Source organism: Giraffa tippelskirchi, chromosome 7 (genome assembly GCF_054371585.1).
Source record: "Giraffa tippelskirchi isolate mGirTip1 chromosome 7, T2T-mGirTip1v1.2.pri, whole genome shotgun sequence".
Taxonomy (NCBI): Eukaryota; Metazoa; Chordata; class Mammalia; order Artiodactyla; family Giraffidae; genus Giraffa; species Giraffa tippelskirchi.
In genome coordinates, this window is record NC_137281.1 from 84184795 (window position 1) to 84209754 (window position 24960).

The 24960-nt window shown below is 43.6% G+C and overlaps 1 protein-coding gene across 3 annotated transcripts in view; it reads right to left on the reverse strand.

Moving 5' to 3' along the window:
- LARP6 (La ribonucleoprotein 6, translational regulator) overlaps nucleotides 1-24960 on the reverse strand; it is a 62489-nt gene that overhangs the window by 17473 nt on the left and 20056 nt on the right. Inside the window, exon 1 of one of the 3 annotated variants that reach the window (XM_081506340.1) lies at nucleotides 3709-3962. The exons of the other annotated variants lie outside the window; for them this stretch is intronic. Coding sequence (XP_081362466.1) covers nucleotides 3709-3908 — 200 coding nt within the window. The 5' untranslated portion in view covers nucleotides 3909-3962. Of the gene's footprint in view, nucleotides 1-3708; nucleotides 3963-24960 lie in introns of those variants that run through there. 3 annotated transcript variants of the gene reach the window in all.

The window sequence follows — 24960 nt, forward strand, 5'->3', positions numbered from 1 at the left end:
TGAACTGACTCAAGTAAGTAAGCATCGATCATCAGTGGATGCTAACACCATTAGGTGAAAAGTTGTTGGTGAAAGAAAATTCTATCACAATGGAGGGATCACTTTAATCAAGAAGTCAAGTTTAGCATCACAAATGCTGGATGCTGCCTGTGGCCATAGGACAAGTTCATGGTAGTGCCCACAAATCGTTCTTGCCAAAACGTTTAACTGAATATAACCAATCCTTTAGCACTAACTTGAGCTCATGGGAAACACATGGTACAAAGGAGCAAGTTAAGCTAGAGGATGAGAACATAACCAAACCAGTTCAAACAGTGAAACATTCATCAAAACATCTGGGCGCTTATTTCTAAAACAGGAAACCATTTTAAAAAGTGGGGATGCTCTAGATTAAAAGATTCTAAAGAGAGATAATAGGTGACTGTCTTGATCTGGCTTGTGTTCTGGTTTGAAGAGAAAAAAAGCAGCTGTAAAATGCAACATGGGACAATTAGGGAAAACATGAATATGGAACTTGGCTATCAGATTATTTTAGGGATTATATTAGGTAGTTATGAAGAAAGAGTTCCAATACTTTGGCCACCTCATGCAAAGAGCCAACTCAATGGAAAAGACCCTGGTGCTGGGAAAGATTAAGGGCAGGAGGAGAAGGGGGTGACAGAGGATGAGATGGTTGGATGGCATCACCGACTCAATGGACATGGGTTTGAGCAAACTCCGGTAAATAGTGAAGGACAGGGAAGCCTAGTATGCTGCAGTCCATGGGGTCTCAGAGTCAGACATGACTGAGGGACTGAGTAACAACAAAAATGGTTAATTTTCTTAGTTGGAATAGCAGTATCATGATTTTATAAGAGAATGTCATTATTAAAAGCTAAAAAATGAAGTACTTAGGGGATAAATCTTGTGTACAACATACTTCCAAATAGTTTAGGGAAAAATCACACACATTATATATCCATCAAACAAATATGGCAAAATACTAACAACTGTTTAATTTAGACGGTAGGTATACAAATGCTCACATTACTTCTCTTTCACATTTATGTCTGATTTTTTTATGTTAAAAAGGTGAGAATAAGAGAAAAGACACTTCTTTAGTGAGCAAGGTGAGCGGTAAGACTAGTGAACATTTGGGGGTTATAAAGATTTTTCCTTAATTCCATCTTTTCCCTGTTCCCCAGGGATAAGTGAGGTACTGGGGATATGAAGAAGATTAAGACAAGGTTGCTACCTTCAAAGATGTCACTGTCTAGAAGAGGAGAAACACACAACTATTTCAACTTCCTGGAGTTGACTGTGATGAGAGAGACACTCATTCATTCAACAGATAATTACGGAGCACCCACTAGGTGCCAGGTGCTGTGCTGGGGAGCTAAGGATACAGTGATAACAAGCTCAATTTGGTTCCTGAATTCACGGAGCTCATATTCTTATGAGGGAGACAAAATTAGCACTGTGGTGTGTACAGAGTACTAAACAACACAAAGAAGAGAACACAAACTCGGCTTTGGGGTAGGGACTGAGAATGGTTGGGATGATGCAAAGTTTTAAGGTGACTAGAAATTAATCAGAGGGATCAGAGGTAGGAGTGCAAAGATACATGGACACAAAACAGCACCCTGTGTTCAGGGCTCTGGAGGGGCTCAGCACTGGGGAGCAAGAATTGTTAAAACAGGCAGGGAAGGAAGCAATGGGTTGAGGGATAATGTGGGTGGATGCCCACCTCAACCACCGGGTTTAGGAACTTGGGCTTTTTCCTGCAGGCTCTGGGAGCCCAGAAGTATTCATAAAGGGCGGTGGCTGCCGTTGTGCCAGGCTGGCCCAAACAGGGGACAGCGTGGTTCCTATTCTTGGCCGCACTCTCCTTGTGCTCTGGGTGTTTGCCCACTGGGCTCTGTCAGCTCCACCACCCTGAAGAGCCCCATGGATTATCTGGGGTCAACTCTATGCCAGCAGGCAGCAGGAGGGTTCAGGCTGAATACTCCATGACACTCCAGCCCCTGGAGCTGGGAAAGAGGATGGCTCTGGAGGGAGAGTGTTGCGGCTGAGGATAAGAAGCCCCTGCCCCCTGAAAGAAGGGCCTATGTTCTAGGAAATAAGGAGGGCTTTGATCCCTGCTAATGGTACAGTCTCAACAGGTAGTCCCCAGGATAGGTAATAGCTCTTTGCCACAGTCATAGGCAAATAAAGGCAGCAGAATAAGTCACTCTGGGCTATTTGACGCAAACTCTGAAATTATTTTGACTAGGTAACTGCCTTTTCAAGACTGTGAGATGTCAGTGACTCATTATTTTTATACTCTCAATACTCAGCATGGGGATGTCCGTGGTGGTCCAGTGGTTAGGACTCCTCACTTTCACTGCAGGGGGCCCAGGTTCAACCTCAGCTCAGGGAACTAAGATCCTGCATGCTGCAATGCGCAGCCAAAAGATAGGATGAAAAAAAAAAAAAAAAACTTAGCACAGAGCTGAGTGAATGAACAAATCATACTATACAGTAAAGTACTGATATTATGTACTAATCTCTTGTGTCATCTGCTATGGCCCAGCTTTCCTGCACTAAACTGCTGGGCTGGACTTTCCTCCTAGAATACCTCTGAACGGCCCTGAAACTCTGGATCCTTAAACCCAGACCTATTCCACTATGAAAACATCAGGTAGTGAAAAGGAATAGTTCTGGCCCCTGTATCCTCAAACCCTTGAGTATTCTCCCAATGAAGTAAAAACGTGCCGGCCAGGGAATAATTCTGCAGAGCTCTGACAGCCCAAAGCATGTGCACTGAGTCCCTGAAGAAAGAGGTCTCTTAAGAAGTGACTCGTGGAATTTCCCAGAATTTACAAGTTCTATCAGTGCCCTACCCTCATTTCTATGGATGCTCCATACAGCATCTCCTTTCAAAAGCAGTTAAAAAAATCACAGTCCTGAAAGGCCTCGGTGATAGTTGACACAAGACTAAGGTCTCTGGCTGATAATAGAGATGAGGGCCCAGAGGTGAAGTTACACAGGTGGTTTCTTGCGCTAGACTGACTACCCATTACCCAGGAACCCCTCGCCAAGGCATCAAGATGATGATGCAAGCTTAGAAATCTGATGGAAAAGGTGAATGAAAATGGGAATCCCCCAGCAGGGCAGGATGAAGCAGCATGCCCTGAACTGATCCCAAATCGGGGCACATGAGCTCTCTACACCATGAAATCAACCGTCCTCAGATCTCCCAGCAGCAAGTGTCAACTGTGCCCGGCCTGCCCCCGACCCCATTCGGGGGGCAGACAGGGCAATGGTGGCAGTGAAAGCTCGGTAGGACCACTCTCCTGGTGAGGTGGGGCGGCTCCGGAAGTGAAGGCTGGGCTGGGTTAGGCTCTTTTGGAGGGTCTTTGGTTGAACTCAGCAGGCAAGGAGAGTCTCCTTTGGAGAGAAGATGGCGAGGCTGGCCCAGGAAGGACTTTCCCGGGGTCCCAGAGTATGCCCACGTCTAGGCCCCTCAGATCCTCGCCGCCAGCCCCGGGAGTCTTGGTGGGATTGCCGGACTGCGGACCCGGGCACCGACGACCGCCCAGAGCCGCTTCCGACTCTGCGGGACTGCCCGAGGCAGCGCCCGGGCAGCAGGGCCGACGACCCGCCGTGCCCGTGGAGTTGTGGCCCCCCAACTCGGGTTCGGCCAGGACTCGGGTCGGCGGCTACCACCCGGGCCCGGGCCGCGCCTACCTGTGCCCGCGGCTCGGCTCCTCCTCGCTGGCGCTGCCCCAGCCGGGGCTGAGGTACCGAGCCGGGTCGCCGGCGCCCCGCGCCTCCGCCCCCTCCTCCTCGTCCTCCGGCTCCTCCACGTCCTCGGCCTCCTGGATGGCGACGCGGATCTGCACCGCGGTCTCGGGCCCTGGCAGAGTCTCCTCGCCGGGTTGGGCCATGGCTCGCGGGCCGGCCGGGACTGCGGCGCGGCCGGATCCCCGCGCCGCGAGGCCGAGCGAGCCGGGCGGCGACTAATGCGACGAGGGGCGGGGGCGGCGCGAGAGCTCGGCCCCGGGAAGGACGGGGGTCGCGGCGCCCCGCCCCGCGCTGCAGCCGCCAGCCCGTGCGCCCGCGCAGGCGAGGCCGCTCAAGGGGAAGGCACTCTTTCTGCTGTCCTCCGATAGGGCCTGCCCGGGACGGATCCCCCGACCCCGATCCTCACAGTGCGCGCCCGCTGCTCGCTCGGCCCAAACCCGCGAGGACGTGCCGGGGATCCCTCCTCCCGCCCGCTCCTTTCCAGGCTGCCCGGAGGAGGGGAGGGGCGCGGCACATCTGATTTCACAGTTTGTGGATGAATCTGGGGGTGGCAGGCACAGATAGCAGCTTAAGGGGCTTCTGTGCTTCCTCCGCGTCTCCCCGTCTGCCTCGCACAGACGACTGAAGTCTCCACCTTAGATCTCTCTGGTAAACCACCCTACGTTGTGCGTCCTGTGAAGTCAGGGACTTGGCTCTGGCCGTGCTCCGGTGCAGTGGTGCCCGGAGTGTGGTCCCCAGACTAACAGCTTGAGCTTTACCTGATTAGGAAGCTATCAGTATGATTCAGAACTTTGTGTTTTACCAAGTCCTCCAAATGACGTTGAAATTCACTAAAGTTTGAAATGCACTGCCCTATATGCGTCTCTTAGAATATGCCCTGCACATAGATAGTAAGCATCCAAATATTTGTTGAATGAATAAATGAAGCTATTGAAATGCCAGTATTGTCGAAACCCTGCTACTTTTTCACATTTAGCTTATATTGAATTTCATCTCAACCCTTCAAATGTGACCCAGAAACTAGGGACGGGGCCAGAGATATGCATAAAACCTCAATCTACTTTCACAAAGCTCTTGATTGAGTGACTTACGCATAATCTGTTGTGTTAATTTGCCACAGTAGGGCTTCAAAAGAATATCTTTTGACTCAAGAAATGGGGTCTTGGAAAGCAGCGTGCTTGTAAAAGAACACCATGCAGGAGGCTCTTGGCATCTGAGCTGGGCCAAAAGAGACCTGGGGCTTCCCTGTGTGTGGCTCAGCTGGTAAAGAATCTGCCAGAAATGCGGGAGACCTGGGTTTGATCCCTGGCTTGGGAAGATTCCCTGGAGAAGGGAAAGGCTACCCACTCCAGGCTACTCAGGCCAGTATTCTGGCCTGGAGAATTCCATGGACTGTATAGTCCATGGGGTTGCAAAGAGAGACTTTGCAACTTTCACTTTCAGTAGAGACCCAGGGGTGCAATAGAACAGCCCCTTAAGATCTGACTGGAATCTGCATCCCTTTCTTTTTCAGATCTCTCTTTTAAATTTTATTTTTTTTAAATTTTTTATTCTGTATTGGGGTATAGCCGATTAACAATGTTGTGAGAGTTTCAGGTGAACAGCAACGGGACTCAGCCATACATATACATGTATCCATTCTCCCCCCAACACCCCTCCCATCCAGGCTGCCACATAATATTGAGGAGAATTCCCTGTGCTATACAGTAGGTCCTTGTTGGTTATCCATTTTAAATATAGCAGTGTGTACAGACAGTTCAGTCGCTCAGTCATGTGCTACTCTTTGCGACCCCATGAACCGCAGCACGCCAGGCCTCCCTGTCCATCACCAACTCCCTGAGTCCACCCAAACCCATGTCCATCAAGTCGATGATGCCATCCAGCCATCTTATCCTCTGACATCTCCTTCTCCTCCTGCCTTCAATCTTTCCCAGCATCAGAGTCTTTTCCAATGAGTTAGCTCTTCGCATCAGGTAGCCAAAGTATTGGAGCTTCAGCTTCAACATCAGCCCTTCCAATGAACACCCAGGACTGATCTCCTTTAGGATGGACTGGTTGGATCTCCTTGCAGCCCATGGGACTCTCAAGAGTCTTCTCCAACACCACAGTTCCAAAGCATCAATTCTTCGGTGCTCAGCTTTCTTTATAGTCCAACTCTCACATCCATACATGACCACTGGAAAAACCATAGCCTTGACTAGACAGACCGTTGTTGGCAAAGTAATGTCTCTGCTTTCTAATATGCTATCTAGGTTGATCATAACTTTCCTTCCAAGGAGTAAGTGTCTTTTAATTTCATGACTGCAGTCCCCATCTGCAGTGATTTTGGAGCCCAGAAAAATAAAGTCAGCCATAAATTCATTCTCTGAAAGTCTGTTTCTAGTTTGGAGGTAAATTCATTCGTATCATTTCTTTGTAGATTCCACATATAAGGGGTGTCATATGATATTTCTCCTTCTCTCTCTGACTTATTTCACTCAGTATGACAATGTCTGTTGTTGTTCAGTCTCCCAGTCGTGTCCGACTCTTTGCAACCCCATAGATTGCAGCACGCCAGGCCTCCTTGTCCTTCACCATCTCCTGAAGTTTGCCCAAGTTCATGTCCATTGCATCTGTGATGCCGTACAGCCATCCTTTCCACTGACGCCCTCTTCTCCTGCCCTCAATCTTTCCCAGCATCAGGGAATTTTCCAGTGAGTCGACTGTTTGCATCAGATGACCAAAATGCTTGGAGCTTCAACATCATCAGTCCTTCCAATGAGTATTCAGGTTGATTTCTGAGGATTGACTGGTTTGATCTCCTTGCTGACAATGTCTAGGTCCATCCATGTTGCTGCAAATGATTTTATTTTTTGCTTTCTAATGGCTTTTTAATGTTCTTTTAATTCCTTTGTGAGGCTTCCCTGGTGGCTGAGTGATAACGAATCTGCCTGCCAATGCTGGAGACCCAGGTTCAATCCCTGGTCCAGAAGATTCCCTGGAAAAGGAAATGGCAACCCATTCCAGTATTCTTGCCTGGAGAATCCCATGGACAGAGTATACCACATGTTCTTTGTCCATTCCTCTGTCGATGGACCTGTAGGTTGCTTCCAGGTCTTGGCTACTGTAAATAGTGCTGCAGTGATACGTGGAGTGCACGTATCCTTTCAGATCTCTCTTTTGAAAAAAGAGGTCCTAGAATGAGTAAGTGAAGGAAGAGGGAGACCCTTGGTGTTCTGCTCCAGAACGGCTCACAGCCTGCCGTCTGAGCTACTAGAAGAGGCAAAAAGTTAAGAGGATCTTTTTCCAACTCAGCTGTGCCTCCCTCCAGGACTACAGTGGTTATAGGACGTCTGCACACCTGGTACACAACTGCAATGAAGAGCAAGAGGAGAGAGATTTGAAAGCCCCTCCACACATCCTGATCTGATAACTTTAGTTCCTAAATTCACAAAACAGTATGCATCTTCTCATTTGAACTGTTCTGTGTGGCAAAGACTTCAGGGATTATTGTCCTTACCCATGATAATGGCTCAACTGGTACCAGGTTTTAATTTATGTAGAATTTATGCATATCTTATATCAGGGTTTACAATTGCCTGATCATAAGAGTCCCCTGGGGACTGTTCTGAAAATGCCGATTCCTAGTCCCCTATAATTTGAAAACTGGCAGCTGGTAAGTGAATTTGATCCTCAGAAGTGTTTATTTGGTTGGAGTTTTGAAAAAATAAATTGAATTTATATGCCCTTGAGTGTGTGTGAGTTAGTCAGTCATGTCTGATAGCCCACCTAGCTCCTCTGTTCATGGAATCCTCTAGGCAAGAATATTGAAGTGGGTAGTCATTCCCTTCTCCAAGGGATCTTCCCTACCCAGGGATCAAACCTGGGTCTCCTGCATTACAGGCAGATTCTTTACCGTCTGAGCCACCAAGGAAGCCCTTAGATCCAAATTGTCTACCTATGCTGATTCTGGTATTTTTTATTTCTGACTCTGCATAAAGGAATTTTGGATTTAGAAAGGATGTAAGACACCATCCAGCCCTGAGTTCTTCCTGTTCTGCACTGGGTACTGCAAGAGTACAAACCTTTCTGCCAGGCTCCCACTGAGAGAATCAAATGCAAAACTTGCATGAAATTTTTAAGGCAAATTCACGTTTGATTTGATTAATCCTACGCACACACCTCATCATCTTGTGTCACTGATGAAGAAACCAGGCCTTTTAAAGGGCCCCTTTTCATTTCCAGCTTCTTCCTTCACAGGGCTGTGGCCAGGGAATGAGGCCAGTTCCACCCAGGCCTGCGTTTAGCATCATTGCTGGCGGTTTGCATCAGTATTGAGATGATTAGCAAAGTCCTCCTTCAACAAAATCATGACCTCAGCTCACAGTTGGCACCACTCCCTTCCCCTGGAATCTTGAAGGCTCATTTTTATAGTAAACTCAAACTGGGATATAGCTTTTTTCCATAGTTTCTGAGGATAAAACAGAAGGAAAAACACTGAGAAGGCATAGGGATGGCCCGAGGTTAAATTAAAGCAAAAACTTAACTCTGAAAGACCCTTTCAATAACTATAGGTGTAGGAGGCATTTTATTTACTTATTTAATCATTTGCTTAAGCATGTAACAAATGCCAGGCCCTGTGCTAGCCTCAATTTTGTAAAGTGACTAAGACATGATCCATGAATACCAGAAGATGGAGGGAGCCTGGAAAAGAGAGCCTTCGATAACAAGAATGTGTCCACTGCAGTAAACGTTGTAGCAGAAACCTGAACAAAGAGGCACAGCCTGTAAAAACATCACCAAGGATGTCTTGACACTTACTAGAAAAGCAGCAGAGTGTAGTGGAAAAAGTACTTGCTCTGCTATCAAATAGACCTGGAGTCAGACACCAGCCTTGCCACATCTTAGCTACATAACCTCCTGATGCTGTTTTCATACCTGTAAAATGGTCTGAATGATCCTTATCTCATCAAGTTAGAGATACAGATTAAATCAGGGTGTTTGTGGAAAATGCCTAGCACAGCACTTGGCCCAGGTGAGGTGCTCACTATATGCTGGTATACACTGCGATATGGCCTTCTAAGTACTTTCATTCCAGGAAAGTCTTAGCCTGTGTGGGGAACACAAACGTTCCCATTACTGCATATACATTTTCCTCCATTGTAAATCAAGAAATTGGTATTTTTTGTCTAAATGAAAAAATCTTTATAAATTGAGGTAGCCATTTAGAGCCAACTTGATTCTGAATATACTGACAAAACAGAACCTCTCTGGGCAGGAAATCAGGATCTTTCTATAGTTCATTTCTGGCTTCAGTAAGAATTAAGATATTCATCCACAGATATGAGGTGTTTTAAGAGCCTTTTCCATCAATATACTTCTCTTATTGAATAATATAAATCCCCAATAACCACCTAACTAAAAATTACATTTCCCAGAATGCTTTGTATATTGTCCTAATCGTGTGACTAAATTCTGGCCAATGAGATGGGAGTAAAATGCTTTCTGGGTTGTGCCTTCTAGAAATGTAGATGTGCCTCCCTGGACTTTTTTCTTTGCCCATTGACTGGAGCAACCACCTTGGCTTCAAGGATGGAAGCCACATGTTAAAGATGGTAGAGACAAACCCTGGACTGATTTAGTGAATCATTTATTTGGACCATCATTTGAGAAGGAAAGGAAACTCAGACCTTGCTTAACCCTGTATTTTGAGATATCTTTGTTAAAGCAGCTTAGTCTGTATCCTAACCAATACCTGAAGATTTACTGAGATTGAATGAAATAATCTATGGAAGCAACTAGCTCAGAACTCAGAATTCAATAAACTGATGTTAAGTTTTAATTTTAAAAATTTGACCAGAAACATTTGTTGCATGACAAAAGTATACAGATTATGTGGTAAGAATGAAGAAGGATTCAAAAAAGGATAGAATACAGTATCTTTCTGGGAACTCATATTATATTGGGGCACTTGAATTATTTATTTCTTCTCCTAATCCCTTTGTTTCCCAGGTGGCCCTAGTGGTAAAGAACCTGCCTGCCAATGCAAGAGACATAGAGACATGGGTTCAATCTGTGGGTTGGGAAGATCCCTTGGAGGAGGGCATGGCAGCCCACTCTAGAATTCTTGTCTGGAGAATCCCATGGACAGAGGAGCCTGGTGGGCTACAGTTCATAGGGTCGCAAAGAGTCAGACGTGACTGAGGTGACTTAGCGCGTACAATCCTTTTGCAAGAATAGCATCACCAGCATTACTAGTGGAAGTCCAGTTATTTTTGCAAGTGGCAAAAACAGTGAGGGCTTCCAAGGCTCTGAGATACTGTTTCCTACTCCCTTAAGTTTGAGGTTCCCTCTCTCCAAAAGAGCAACACCCCAAGCCTGGGTCCCACTATTTCAAAGTAACACCTTGCTATTTTAACATGAATTTCTTTCTGGCATATTATCAAACTGTTTTGGCACAACTTCAGAGAGACAGTGTTTCAACTTTGCCAGCCATTATGCCTTGTAGAAGACTAGTCTATCAAACTGCTGGGGAGTATGACACATTAAAAATAGATGGATTTTATTTGGGCTGGGAGGGAAGTGAGAAGAGGGCTAGTTCTAGGAGAGTATTCAGAAATGTCAGGGGTAAAGGTGATTGGCAGAAGTGCCAAAAAGCACAAGCAGAGATATTCAATTAGCGAAAGTCCGAAGAACTAGAACAAAGCTGTATCACTTAGAGCAAGAGAGTCAGTTGCGTTTCCTGATCAGAAAGATGAGCACATCCCCAGTCCTCCAGTTCCTAGGAAGATACACAGCCGTGAAAGGTTCAACCTGATTGGGGTGGGAATCCTACTGGGTCTGAGATTCTGTACATTAGTAGCACCTAGGGAGTTCTTCAAAAGTCTGATGCCCAAGTTGTACCTCCCTCAATTAAGTTCTGGGGGTGAGATTCAGGCATCAAAATCTCCCAAAACTCGCAATGTGATTCTAATGTGTGGCAAAGGATAAGAACCTCTGTGTCAGATTCATGTTCATGTTCCTTCCCAGGCCTCTCTTAAAAGATATGGAGACTGGCTACTGGCTCACCTGATGTCCAGGTGTGAGTAAAGAGCCCAATTCAATCCCAGCAGTTTCATAGAGTTAACCGAGAAACTAGGTGACTTAAAGGTGAATTACCATCTCTTAGCAGAAGCAGACTTCTGACCAGTTGCTGCAAACAGTTGTGTAGGTTGTACACAGTACAAGGATGCTTGGTAAAGGGTAGGAAGGGACTGAAACTATAGCTTAAACTCTGCTCACGTTGCCCTGGCCTTGGACTTGATACCACTAGAAGAGGAAAAGGTGCCTATTTCTAATACTCACAAAGGAGCTAAAGGGCTAATAGTGTCAATATTTTAGGCCTGCCTGAGGTCGAGGCAAAGGGAGATTCAAGAACCATCTGCATTGGAATTACCTGCAGTCTTACTAAAACACAAGTTCCTGGCCCTTTATCCCAGATATAATGAATCAGATGTCTGAACAGGGCTGAGAAATCTGTTTTTTAAACAATATCCTGAGCAGATTCCATCAAGCTGAAGTTGGTGACCACAGGTAAGTGTATGGGATGGTCTTTCAGTAAAAATAAATTGAGTACCTTCTGCATGCCAGGTCTGTGCCACCTTTCAAGGATACAAGAGCAATTAAGATCCTGTCTCTTTTCAAGCCGGAGAAGGCAGTGGCACCCCACTCCAGTACTCTTGCCTGGAAAATCCCATGGACGGAGGAGCCTGGTAGGCTACAGTCCATGGGGTCGCACAGAGTCGGACACGACTGAAGCGACTTAGCAGCAGCAGCAGCAGCTCCCTTCAAGCATCCTGATCTAGTGGGAGACACAGACAAAAGTGTGGGTCCCAGGAGGAGCCCAAGCTATGAGTTCTGCTGGGGCTCATATGGATCTGGCACATTCAGAGAACCAGCCAGCAGACTCAGAAATCTCTACAAGAGGAAGCTCCTCCCAGGAGAATAGTCATCCCAGGGACATAGGAGCCAGGCACCACCAGCCTGTCCCACTAACAAAGGTTCCACTGTCTGAAAGGAAGAGTGATTTGCAGACCACTCAGTGTCTGATGTGTGTTTGCTTATGGACCAAAGCCCTGCTACCAAACCCCTGTTGATGCTCTGTGGTTACATATTCAAGTTCCATGGAAAACTAGGGGGCCAGTGTATTAAAATGGGAACAGCTGTTTTCTTATAACCAATATAAACTATTTGGGCAGAAGGAAAATGACTGTGGAACTCTGCTGGTTGAACGTGCACATAAACGGGGAGGCATTCTTTGCCTCTTGCCAGAACAACATTTCACAGCTTTGGCACCTCCTGTGCCCCTCCTCAGCTGCAGGACGGAGCCTGTGGTGCCTGGTGGACACAGCTGTGCCCAGGGGAGGGAGCACTATCCAGCTGAGAAACACTGGGCAGCAGAGGAAGGATGACCTGCAACCACCAGGTGATGACTAGGTAGACTTACCTGTGAACACCTGTGAGACCCACCCCCCATCCAGGGAATTCCCACTGATGCTTGGGCGTGTTTGGGGTGGGGTGGGGGATGAGGATCACATATTAATGGCATTAGTGAGTGAGAAGGAGCAGGTGGAAGGAGCCCCAAAATCATGGGTAACAGATACAGAAGATGGGGCTTTCCTTCATTATCACCCCTTTTGCAGAAGGAACTTAGTGCCCAGTCAGAGCGACTTCTAATTTGTGACCCAGACCAAGCACTCCGGGATCCCTGAGGCCTGGGCACTGGCATGGGACAGGGGTGTTGAGAGAGAAGGATGGACCCCGAGGATCTGGAGAAGGGAAGGTATGTGTGATTTCCTTCACTTGGTTTGAAAGCTCTAGCATATCCTGGTCCCTGCCTGCCTTCCCACCCTTATCTCTTGCCACACTGGCCCTAGGTCTCTGTTCCAACCACGTGGAGCTTCTCTCAGTTTACTTCATGCCACCAACATTCTCTTGAGCTTCAGGTGCTTGAAATGCTAATTCGGCAACCCCCCCCATCCCCCACCACAGGCCAGTTCCTACTACTCTGTCAGCCAAAATATCACTCACTCAGATGGACCTTTCTGGAGTCACCAGCTCAGGGTCTAGGACATTAAATGTAGTCCAAAAACTCAGAAGAAGGGAAAAAAAAGGCCTTTTGCTCCTGGGAAGAAAAGCTATGACAAACCTAGACAGTGTATTAAAAAGCAGAGACATCATTTTTCCAACGAAAGTATGTATAGTCAAAGCTAGGGTTTTTCCAGTAGTCATGTACAGATGTGAGAGTTGGACCATAAAGAAGGCTGAGCACCGAAAAATTGATGCTTTCAAATTGTAATGCTGGAGAAGACTCTTGAGAGTCCCTTGGGATAGCAAAAAATCAAATCAATCAATCCTAAAAGAAACCAACCGTGAATATTCATTGGAAGGGCTGATGCTAAAGCTGAAGCTCCAATACTTTGGCCACCTGATGTGAAGAGCTGACTTATTGGAAAAGACCCTGATAGAAGATAGAAGTCAGGAGGAAAAGGGGGCCACAGAGGATGAGATGATTGGATGGCATCACCAACTCAATGGACATGAAGTTGAGTAAATTCCAGGAGACAGTGAAGGACAGGGAAGCCTGGTGCACTACAGTCCATGGGGTCACAAAGAGTCGGACATGACTTAAAGACTGAACGACAACATAAACTCAGATGTGGAAAAAGTGTAGCTCTTTGGGTTGCTGGAAATTGAATCTCAGTTTTAGTTTGCGCTTTTCCTGTAACTTGGATTTGGATCAAAATTCCACACCGTCATCTGGCCACCAGTTGTCTGTTTCCCCAGGAATCGACCTACCAAGATCATCATCAGTCAGAAGCTCTCTTGGCTGCCTCAATGCCAAGTTTGCTGCTTCAAGGCCCAAACTGGAGCATGGGGATCTTTGCTGGGTTTGCCATGATTTGGTGTGCCTAGAATTAACACCACCGACACACACCCATTTTCTTCCTTTCTCCTCTTGCTTTCATTCTAGAGGAATCATTTTCTAATTCCCAGAGAAGTTACTCTCATCTCAAATCGTATTCTGCTCAATGGTTGCTAACTTCTTTCCCAATACTTTTTATTATTCTCATAGATACAGAAAGGTTGACAGAATAAGAAAAAGTGATCATCCTTATAAACTCTACTGAATTAAAAGATTGTTGATATTTTGCCATCATTACTTCCTGAACTCTAAGTACTCCAGACTATGTCTTCTAAAAATAGTCATTTGTCTTCATAACCACAACACCTCAATCACACCCAACAAAATTATCAATATTTCCACAAAATCATCTAATATCTACTTTGTATTCAAATTATTCCCAAATGTTTCATTCCAATAATTTTTATGCTTAAAAACAAAAACCAGAGTCTGAGTCACACATTCTTAACCTTATACTATTCTAGAATCTAGTTTTAGTCTAGCAGACTTTCTCTGCCTTTTTATATTGTGGCTGTTGTTGCTTTTTGAAATTGACTTTTTTGAAGGTTTTACGTCAGTTAACCTGAAAGACTAAGGCTTTTGTAAACCAAAGTCAAAGAACTCTGGTCCAAACTTTCCCTAAGACAACAAGTGCAGCCAGCTGTCATGGTTTGCTCAGGACTGAGGGTTTTCTCTGACCACAGAAATTTTCTGCCCAAATCAAGAACGTTCTGGGCAAACCAGGATAAGCTGATCACCCTAGAGGCAAGGAGGCACAGACTTGGATATTTACTTTAATGGTTGTAAGGTTCAAGATAAATCCCTAAAAATAATAATAATCCAGGGGTTCCCTGGTGGTTCAGTGGTTAAGATTTAAGACTCTGCTTCTAATGCAGGGGGTAGTTTCGATCCCTGGGGAAACGAAGATCCCACATGCTGTGTGGCACAGCCAAATAAAATAAAATAAAAATTAGAAAGAGGCTACTCTTAAAAAAACAATAACCCAATATTATGCAGCCACACATGATTGATAAATGATTTGATAAGCATCCTATGCTTACACTTTTGCAAAACTCATTGTGTTTTTAACTCTGCTTCATGTTTGATTTTTCAATGGACAGTAAACTCCGTGAAGGCAGGGACATGCATGTCTTTCTCACTACTCTAACCTCAATGTATTCCCATAGCTCAGGTAAATAGCAAGTTTTATTAACTATTTGTTGAATGAAGGAATAAGTTAATGATGTCAACACTTCACAATTAAATGTAGAAAGCAGAATTCAACAAATATTTTCCGAATGCCCAGCGAAGACAATTTTAACCAGTATAAGACTGCAGCCCCGGTTGGTAGGTTATGTTCCCTGCACGGAGGTCTGGACAAGCATCCCATGCAGTCATCCTAGCCTTCCAGGTAAGATTCTGAACGTTTAAATAATTTTCAACATCAGATGCAGACCTTAGCCTCTAAGACCTCAGAGGCTTCATGCAGTGAGGGTACAGATAAAAGTAGGGGGTATTCGGGAATCTGGAGACACTTAACCCAATGCTAAGCAGCACTGGTCCATGTACGAGGGTCCTGAGGAGATTAGTAACACTGCAAGAAGATTAAACTAAATCAAGTAGAAATTAAAATAGTTCTACTCAGTCCTTGTCCCTTTCTCCAGAGTTGAACCCCTCAGGGTCATTAAATGTTTGGTCTCTGACAGACCAAGAAGGAGGGGACAGGGTTAGGAGGGCAGTTGAAAGGTGGTGTAATTCTGGACCCGGTCTGAGCTTCCGGTGGACTCAGTCATGTCTGGCCTTCGGGAAAATCTTCTGGGCTGAATATTTGGTGACAGACTTGAAGTAGCACTGGGTCAGTTGGAGGCTGATCTGAAGTAGAATTCTGAAGGCACAGCACCCTGGACTGGCAAGTCCAAATGGCAGATACCACATCTCAATGCATGCTTTCTCACTCCTTTCTCCCTTTCCAGAGGAACATCCAGTGGGACCCAGGCTATGTCATAAAGGGATGAATTAGTGGCAGGAATCCTTAGTTTAGATGCTCACCAGAAAAAGAGGTGTGAGGGGCCCTATGAAGTATCAATTAAAGACTGATAGACAGGAGTATTTGAAAAAGAACTTCCTAACTGTGAAGGAATTTTGAAATGCATGATGAGGTTGGTTTTTTAAGCATCAGCGGAGTGCTTTTCATGTGTCCCTCACACTAAAGTGGGGGACAGAAGTACTAAGACACCAAAGTACAGTAAAGGAGATAAAGAGAATGACCATTTAAGAGCAAATACTGTTTGCTGTGCAAGTGGCCTTAGTGAATCATTGTAGAAATGCCAATGAGGCCTTTTTCAGGGAAACTGAGGTTTAGAAAAATTAAGTGGCTTTTTCTAAAGGTCATATGGCTGGGATGCGACAGACATGAAGAGTTATGCTATCTGACTTCAAATCTACACTTTTCCCATTATACTACCCTGCTTTCTTCTGGAGATGCAATGGGACTAAGGCCTAAACAGCTTTAGAAATGGGGAAATTATTAAATCTGGGTGAAGAGAATCATCATGGCTGCCATGCTATTTGAAGGGCACTGGACTTTTATCTCCCCAATTTTCTCTACTACACTCACCACACTGCCTGAAATCCTGGCGTGCATTGCTTTGAGATGAATAGTGGGGTCATGGTACTCAGAGTCATTCTGAATGGACTAGTCTGATGCAGAGGTCGTAGGGCGAGGTGCTCTGTATTCCTCCTGTCACCTCTATTCTGATATGTTCCAGATGCTCCAGCAGCGCTGTTTCTCAATATTAGCTGTGAACTCTAGAGCACTGTTTTCTCTTCTCTTTGGCGAGATTGTCCTTTGCCCTTGAGGGAGGGGGAGGGGTGCAAATAGCCTGGAGGGTGGCCAGATTATTCCATTTTGCAATCTCCAGCCACAGCTGCTGAAGAAAACTTATATTGTGTTTTCATTCAATGGGGAAAACATGTTTTGTTTTGCACTCTTGCGTAACCATGAAACATCTGGGGTAATTTAGCTTAAAATTTGCCTCCAGTGTCACATTTGGGCTAAATGATATAGAAAAAATGTTCACCTTGAAATGTAAGCTATAACAGTATAATAAGTCATTATTACATGTGTTTGGATGCAAACCCAGTAGGGAGTCATCCAGGACTTACAGCCCGGGCCCTCTAAAATAAAGACTTGCCTTCATGTTATGTCACATTGGCCCTTGTAAATAAATGTTATTATTGTTCAGTCGCTCAGTCGTGTCCAACTCTTTGCGACTCCAAGGACTGCAGCACATCAGGCTTCCCCGTCCATCACCATCTCCCAGACCTTGCTCAAACTCATATCCATTGAGTTGGTGAAGCCATCTCATCCTCTGTCGTCCCCTTCTCCTCCAGAAAATGGGTATTTGGGCACTCAAAAGGGGAAACACTCAAAAGAGCTTAGAGAGGACACTTCAGTGCTTTCAAATGGTGGTTCTCAAACTTGAGTGGGCATCAGAGTCACCTGGAAGACCTGTTAAAACTCAGGTTGGCTCCCATCTCCTGGGGGTTTCTGATTCAGCATCTCAGAGAATTTGCATTTCTTATCAGTTTCCAGGTGATACTGAGGCTACTGGTCTGGGGACCCTATTTTAAGAATCTTAGTTTTAAACCTTGGTCAGCCTCAGTGAGGAATTGAATGCAATACAAAGATTGGTAAAAATTATACACACTGGCAATGCCCAGTTTCATGCTCTGTTTTGTTTTTCTAAATGGGTAACAATTGGTGACAAAATGAGATGATGACACTTAGTCATTGATGGTGGGAGGGTCTTTGGTACAGACTTTCTAAAAAACTAATTGGCGGTAAATAAATGATATTGAACTAGTAATCCCACTTCTAGGTATCTCTAAGGAACTCATCAGAAATGTATGCAAAGACTAAGTTATTAGAATATTTACTGCAGTTTATATAAAGTGGTAGGGACTTGAAAATCACACAAATACCTAATAGTTCATAAATTACAGTAATATCCATACAATGGAGTATTATGCCACTATCAAAGGAAATTTTTTTAATGATGAGAGGAAAGGCTTGTGATATACTATTAAATGAAAGCTCAAGGCACAGAGCTACATATATAGTACATCAAATACAAAATTCATATATACTGATGTAAATAGCATATCAAGTAAGAAAATGCACTGAAACGTTAATAATCATGAATTCTGGATTGCATTACATTTGCACAATAGATATTAATCATTTCCTCCCTACTTGATCTTCTAAAACAACATGTCCTACCCATAGCCCCATCCTTCCAAATACAAAAGGGGAATTTTAGGCTGCCTTATGTGTATCAAGTGGCCCCACCCTTCCAGTGATAGGTGATTGGACCTGAAAAGATGTTTGACCCAGAGTGAACCTATCAGAGGCTTCAACACAAAACGGGACTACCAAATCCAGAAACTGTGGTTAGGGAGCTGTGGGATATATATGCAGACTTAGGACTGGTGACCCCCTTGGGTTATGTGTTATTAGAGGCCACTGGCGCAGATCTGTAGCTCTACTGGTTATTATCATCTACAAGTTCAGTAGCTAAGCAGCACATGCACACACACACACAAATCCTCTTTAAAAAAGCATGGGTGGGGAAAGGTTGTAAACATTAAACAGTAACACTTTTGTCCCCTCCTTTTTTTTTGACTGGAGCTAATTAGTGTGTGTATGTGTTCAGTCACTCAGCCCTGTCTGACTCTTGGCGACCCCATGGACTATAGCCTGCCAGGCTCTTCTGTCCATGGGATTTTCCAGACAAGAATACTGGAGTGGGTTGCCATGACCTCCGCCAGGGGATCTTCCCTGGGTGGGGAAGATGGAAATGTAACAGAGACAAAAGTGTTACAGTTTAATGTGCATAACCTTTCCCCACCCATGCTTAGGCAGGGTCTTAAATTAACAGGTGACTTTTGTTTATTCATGCCTATTTGTTTTTTCTTAATCTCCTACACTCAATACATTGTCCCTTTAATAATAGGAAAATATTATTAAAATTTAAACACTGAGCGGCAGGTAGAAAATATTATTTACTGAAATGTTTCCTAATTGAGGAAACTCAGCCCCAAACCTTCATATTTTTGACATGCTGAGCTTCAGAAACTGAAAGGTTTGCTTGATTTCTTTTAGTCTGGTTCAAAATCCAGGGGACAATTTATTTTAAGTTTGGAATATGTCCAGGCAAAATTCTTGTTGTATACAGAGCAAAGCCCTGTCATTTCCCCTAGCACCTCTCTGAGGATTCCAACAGCAAAGACTGATGCTGAATCAAAGATGCAGGGTGTGGTTTTCCCCATTGATTTATAGACTTGAAAATTGGAGGGGTGAGTCATCAGCAAATTGAATTGGGATTGTTGCAGAGCATCCTACACTTTGTCATAAAAAGCCTGCTGCAATGTCACGCTAACTCCACTGTGGTTTTTCATTTTTAGAAATGAGTGAATGCCGTATAGTTGGTTACCACTTTTTGGTGACATGTCAGATTCACGTGAAGTTGCATCAACTCCAAAGAGTAAAACAGTTCAGGACAGAACTATTCTGAATAAGCCTATTATGTAATTCTTATCCCTCTCAAGGTCATCATGTCATCCTCTTCCCCACTGGGAATCAAATTCGAACTAAAATATGATTGGAACTGGTTTAAAGAATTTTTAGATACGCTGTAAGGTCTTTAAAGGAAGGCCTGCTTCTGTCATGATTGATTTTATCCTCAGTTTGTTGAATGAGTGAAAAAACATTCATATAGTGCTACGAGGTTAACCCAGAGGATGAATACTTAGAAGTAACTTCCTGAGTGGTCTGGTTTAGGGATCCAAAATAGTGGTTTAGAAGCCTGGGAAGATGTTGGGGATCAAGTTGTGATACAATTTAGAGTTTCCAAAAGTGTGTGTAGTCTAAAAGGATGAAAACATTGTCAAAAAGGAGAAAATTATTGTCACTTCAATAAAAGAGGAAATATAGACCAGGGAAGATTTCTTAGAATCTAAGAAAGATGTCATGACCATGAGGAGAGTAATTTTGATCTGAAACCATGGTGTGGCTCTATCCCTAGAGTGACAGGGGACCTTATTTCTGAAGAGTTTCCAAGGCCTGAGAGAGAAATAGCCCTTAACAATGGATTGCCAAGCAGAGGTAACCTAAGTCTAAGTTTGCAGTTGAACCAATACCTATTGTACTCAGCTATTCCCTCATTGAGATTAAACATCATATACAGTCAAAAGAGCTAACTAAATCTATGATGATAGAAGAATAAGAGGAGGAGGGTTAAGATGAAGAAGAAAGTACCGATTGCTTTTTCCTGAGGGAGCCTTTACCATGACATATACATCAGGTGATATTTGTTGTATAATGTGTAACTCCACAGTGTAATGACTTAAAACACAACCAGTAATTTAGCTCACAATTCCATGGGTTGGTTGGGAAGTTCTTCGATTTGGACAGGCTTGACTGATGCTATTGGACTTAACTCGAGCTTCTCTAGTCAGCAGGCACGTTGGCAGTGGCTGGATGATCTAGGATAGCCTCACTCAGATGTTTGGCATTTCCAAGGCTCTTGTAAGAGTCTGATTTCTTCTGCACATGGCCTCTCATCCTCCAGCAGGCTAGCCTGGGCTCATTCATATAGTGATATTAGGTTTCCAAGCACAGGAGGACAAGCTCGATACTCAAGTGTTTTCAAAGCTTCCATCTGCATAACTTTTGCTAATGTCCCACTGGTGAAAGTGAGTCATACAGCCAAGCCAGATTCAAGGAGCTGACAAATAAATTTTATCTCTTGATGAGAGTAGAAGAATTTATGGTCACTTAAAAAATCTATTGTAGGGTTGGTAAAGAAATAAACTGCTCCTTAGAACTTATAGACAAATTGTTGGGATATCAGGGAAACAGTTCTTGGATATAGAAATTCTTCATTTCCTAGGTGGTGGTAGCAAAAATATCTGAATGTCATTTAGTCCCACTAAGGCACACTCTGTTTAGGGATGCCCTGGGTTATGTTATCACACAGTCCAACATAACTTTTGAGACCCTGAATAGAACCATCTTAGAACAATCCTGGAGGTGTTCTAGATGTCTGGAATCCATCTGTTCTGAAACTATTAATAACATGGCAGGGACAGCCTCCTAGGAATATCTGAAGACCCATCCTTACTTGCACCAGTGGAAAGAGGACCTACTGTTTCTTCAAGGGCCGGGATTAAGATCCAGAAGGGACAAAGGGTAGATGAGTGAGTAGCTGTGATAGAGCAGGTTAGTAGTTTGAATGGAATCAGGAGGAAAAAAGGATATGAAAGGTAAGCTTGATCCCAGAGGGAAGTTACAAAAAAAATTTTTTTTCAAAATTAATAATAAGCTGGAGTCATCTGTGACCTGGAGGAAAGCTTAGGGAACATTTAAAAGGACAGGTGGAAAAAAATTTGATCGTCTCTTGAAGCAGTTTGAATTTTTATTAAAGACCATGAGTCAGGGAAAATTCTAATCTCTGCTCTGCCAGTTAGCTGACCCCGGACAAATCAGCTCATTTAGTTTTCTCATTGACAAGATGAGGGATTTTGCCTGGATGATTTTTCCAAAGTTCTTTTCAGCTCTAACATCTTCATGGAAGCTAGACAGAGAAGAATAGACATGTATGTCAAGGGAATCTACTTCAGACACCATGGAACAGATATTGAGGAAAATCTAAAATCGCTAAAGCTTTAAAAACATGATAGATCCCTATCATTCATACAACAAATATTAACTGAGGATCTACTATATGCCAGACAGAGCAATCAGTGAATGACAGCAGCTTGGTCCCACCTCTTTGGAGATTTCAGTATCATTTGGGCTTGATCAAATTATTTTAGAGAAGAAGTCAGATTTGTAAATATATCCAGCTTCATTTTTCCATCATTTTTGGTAAGAAATTGGATGGGGTTTACCAGAAATGAAGAGACTGGATTGTTGAGAAAATTTCAGGCTGGGGTTACATCAGATAACTTCCCTGATCTTTAGTTTCTTAATCTGCAAAATGAAAAAAGCAGACTGGATCATCCCTAAAGTCTCATTCAACTCCAAAATTCTGATACGTCTGCCCAGGCTTTCTTAGGTGCTTTAGCTCAGCAACCCCATCTAGTGTCACTGTGTAACCTTATTTGAAAACCTCCAATAGTCCTATTGATTGATGAGAGGCCACTAAAGAGTCTGGATGTAACTGAGGACAGGCTTGAGAATCAAGATATAAGGGGTATAGGGTTGATGGGGGTTACAATTAACACCCACATAATGTTTATTCTGTGTTGGGCACTGTTCTCAAGCAGTTGATGTTCATTTAATTTTCACAACAAGCCCATGATAAAGGTACTAATAACAGCCCTACTACTAATAAAGGTACTAATAAACCCTCTCAACAAGAATAGGATGTCCATACTAAAATCACAGTTTCTCAGATAAGAAGGCTGAGGCCCAGGGAGATGAAGTAACTTGTCTAAGCTCATATAGTTGATAAATGGTGCAGCCTGCATTCAACTTTCTGAATTCAGCCAGGATGAAGGGAGCAGACTGATAGGTGCATTCAGGCTGCTGCCATCTTCCTACTTTTTCAACGTCACTGCTTCATTATTCTTGGCACAGAAAGGGAAGAGGCAAGCATCAAACGCCAGACAGAGTTGGGATCTTTTTGTTTGTTTGATTTTGTTTTGCAAATTATCTCAAGAGCCAGTTCCAGAATACTCAGAAGTTGTTGATTAATAGATAACACAGGCTTGTACAATTTTCTTGGTCCCTCCTGCTTCTTATTTTGGAGCAGTTTTGCCAGGTAAGTAATGAAGACATTAAATGCCACAGGAGGACTATAAGCTCTCCTTTAGGGATTCTACATCATGGCTTCAAGTATTACTTTTCTGTAAATGCCTCCCAAGGCTACATCTCCATGCCTCACCACTCTTAACTGCCTGAGAAAGGCATCTGCTTTCCTGCTCCATTATTCTCTCAAATTCAACATTCAGCATTTATTAGCAAATAACTTATAAGCATGCCAAGCACATTTGCAAACCCCTTAGACCTTTAGAACAGTGCTTAGCACATGGAAATACTAATGAAAGACAATCCTCACATTCAAGATAGAGTCTAGTGGGGGGATATTGGTAAACAGTCATTTACAAAAAAGTGATAAATGATCTGGTGGGTTAAGCATAACATGCTTTGGTAGATGCAATGACATTTCACCCAGTCTTAAGAGAGTGAGAGTAAGAATAGGGTCACAGTAGGTCTCTCGGACAACTGATTCCTAAAATTGAAATCACTATCTTTCTCCACAAACTGGCTCCTTCTTCTTTTCACTAATTATACTGCTGTTTTTATGTACCCAGGCTTGAAAACTCAGTCATGGGGTACAAGTCTCTCCTTGCTCTTCAATCCAGTGTCTAAATTAATCACTGTGTCCAATCAATTCTTCTTTCTTGTTGCCTCTGTTCTTCACCTTCCCCTACTCTAGTTCAGTCTTTTATCTTCTCAAGCCAAGACCATTGCAGAAGTCTGTCATCTTAACCCTAGCCAATTCGCTCTCTCTTTTTTTTGCGGGGGGGGTGGGGTGGGGTGGGGGTGGGGGTGGGGGTGGGGGAGGAGCAGTGCAGGCTGTGAAGCATGCTGGATCCTAGTTCCCCATCAGGGACTGAACCCTCCTCTGCTACAGTGGAAGCCAATTCTGTCAATTCTTTTCACACCATACTCCAGATTCACTTGCCTAACATACTTTCCCATTAATAAATTGCAAAAGGTCATTCAGAGCTCAACGGATAAGGATTAATCCTTATGTTTTCAAAACATAAGGATAAACATGTTTTCAAAATTCATTCATGGTATTACATATATATTTGTTCTATTGTTTTTTGCTGAGAGAATTTTGTTGTTTGAATAGAATACCATTTGTTTATCCATTTACCTGTTGATGAGCATTTGGGTTTGAAAGGTTGTTGCTAAACCACGAAAAGATGCCCAGATTCTTGGCCTCCGGAGGAGAAGAATTCAATCTGGGGCCAGAGACAAGGCTTGATCACTCAGAGCTTTTGTGTAATAAAGTTTTTTAAAGTATAAAGGAGCTAGAGAAAGCTTCTGACATAGGCATCAGAAGAGGGCAGAAAGAGTACCTGCTTGCTAGTGTTAGCAGTGGAGTTATATACTCTCCAATGAATCAAAAGAATGTCTGGAGGTTGTAAAGACCTCACCAGACCTACTCCCATAATTTACATTTTAAGATAACAGGATTAGCCAGAGACTGTCCTCAGGCAGGATACATTATTGTTATGTAATCCTTGTAAAGACAGACCTACTCCCATAATTTACATTTTAAGATAACAAAATTAGCCAGAAAGTTTAATCCAGAGACTGTCCTCAGGCAGGATACATTATTGCTATATAATCCTAAGGAATGTAGAGAGAAAAGAAAAAAAGTTTGTCCTTTCTTCCTCCTTGAGAATTCCAGACCCCTCTCTCCTTGGGGACCCTAGACTTCCTGTCACCCTGCCTAGAAATGACTCTCTCCGGTTGTTTTCAGGTTTTGACTTTTAAGAACGTTTGTGTAAAAGTCTTTGTGCGGCCATATATTTTAGTTTCCTTGGATAGATACCAAGGAATGAAATTGTGTGGTTGAATGATTTGGGTATGTTACTTTTATGAAAGTTTGCCAAACTGTTTTCCAAAGTGTTGTGACACTTTATGTTCCCAACAGCCATGTATGAGGGTTCCAGTTGCTCTTTCTCTCTCCAACACTTGGTTATTTTAAATCCTTTGCACTTCCATATTGTGAGTGGTATGGATTTTTTTTTTTTTTTGGCCCTGCCACGTGACTTGTGGGATCTTAGTTCCCCAGGGATTGAACTCAGGCCTTCTGCAATGGAAACATGGAGTCCTAATCACTAGACCGCCAGGGAATTCTTATGTAAGTGGAATGGATTTCTAAAACTTCATTCTCCATAATTATTTATTGCTACTATATAGAAATAGTTGATTTTTGTACTTTATTAACTCACTTATTGCCTCTAGTAGCTTTCCTATAGATCCTATAGGCCTTTCTATGTATATGATCATGTCACCTATAGAAACAAACAGATTTTTATCTTCCTTTTAAACGTCTATGTATTTTCTTTCTTTTTGTCTTTATTGCACTAATTAGGATCTTTAGCAGAATGTTAAATAGGAATATTGAAGAATGGATATCCTTGCCTTGTTCCTGATCTTGAGAATAAAGCTTTCAGTCCCTGAA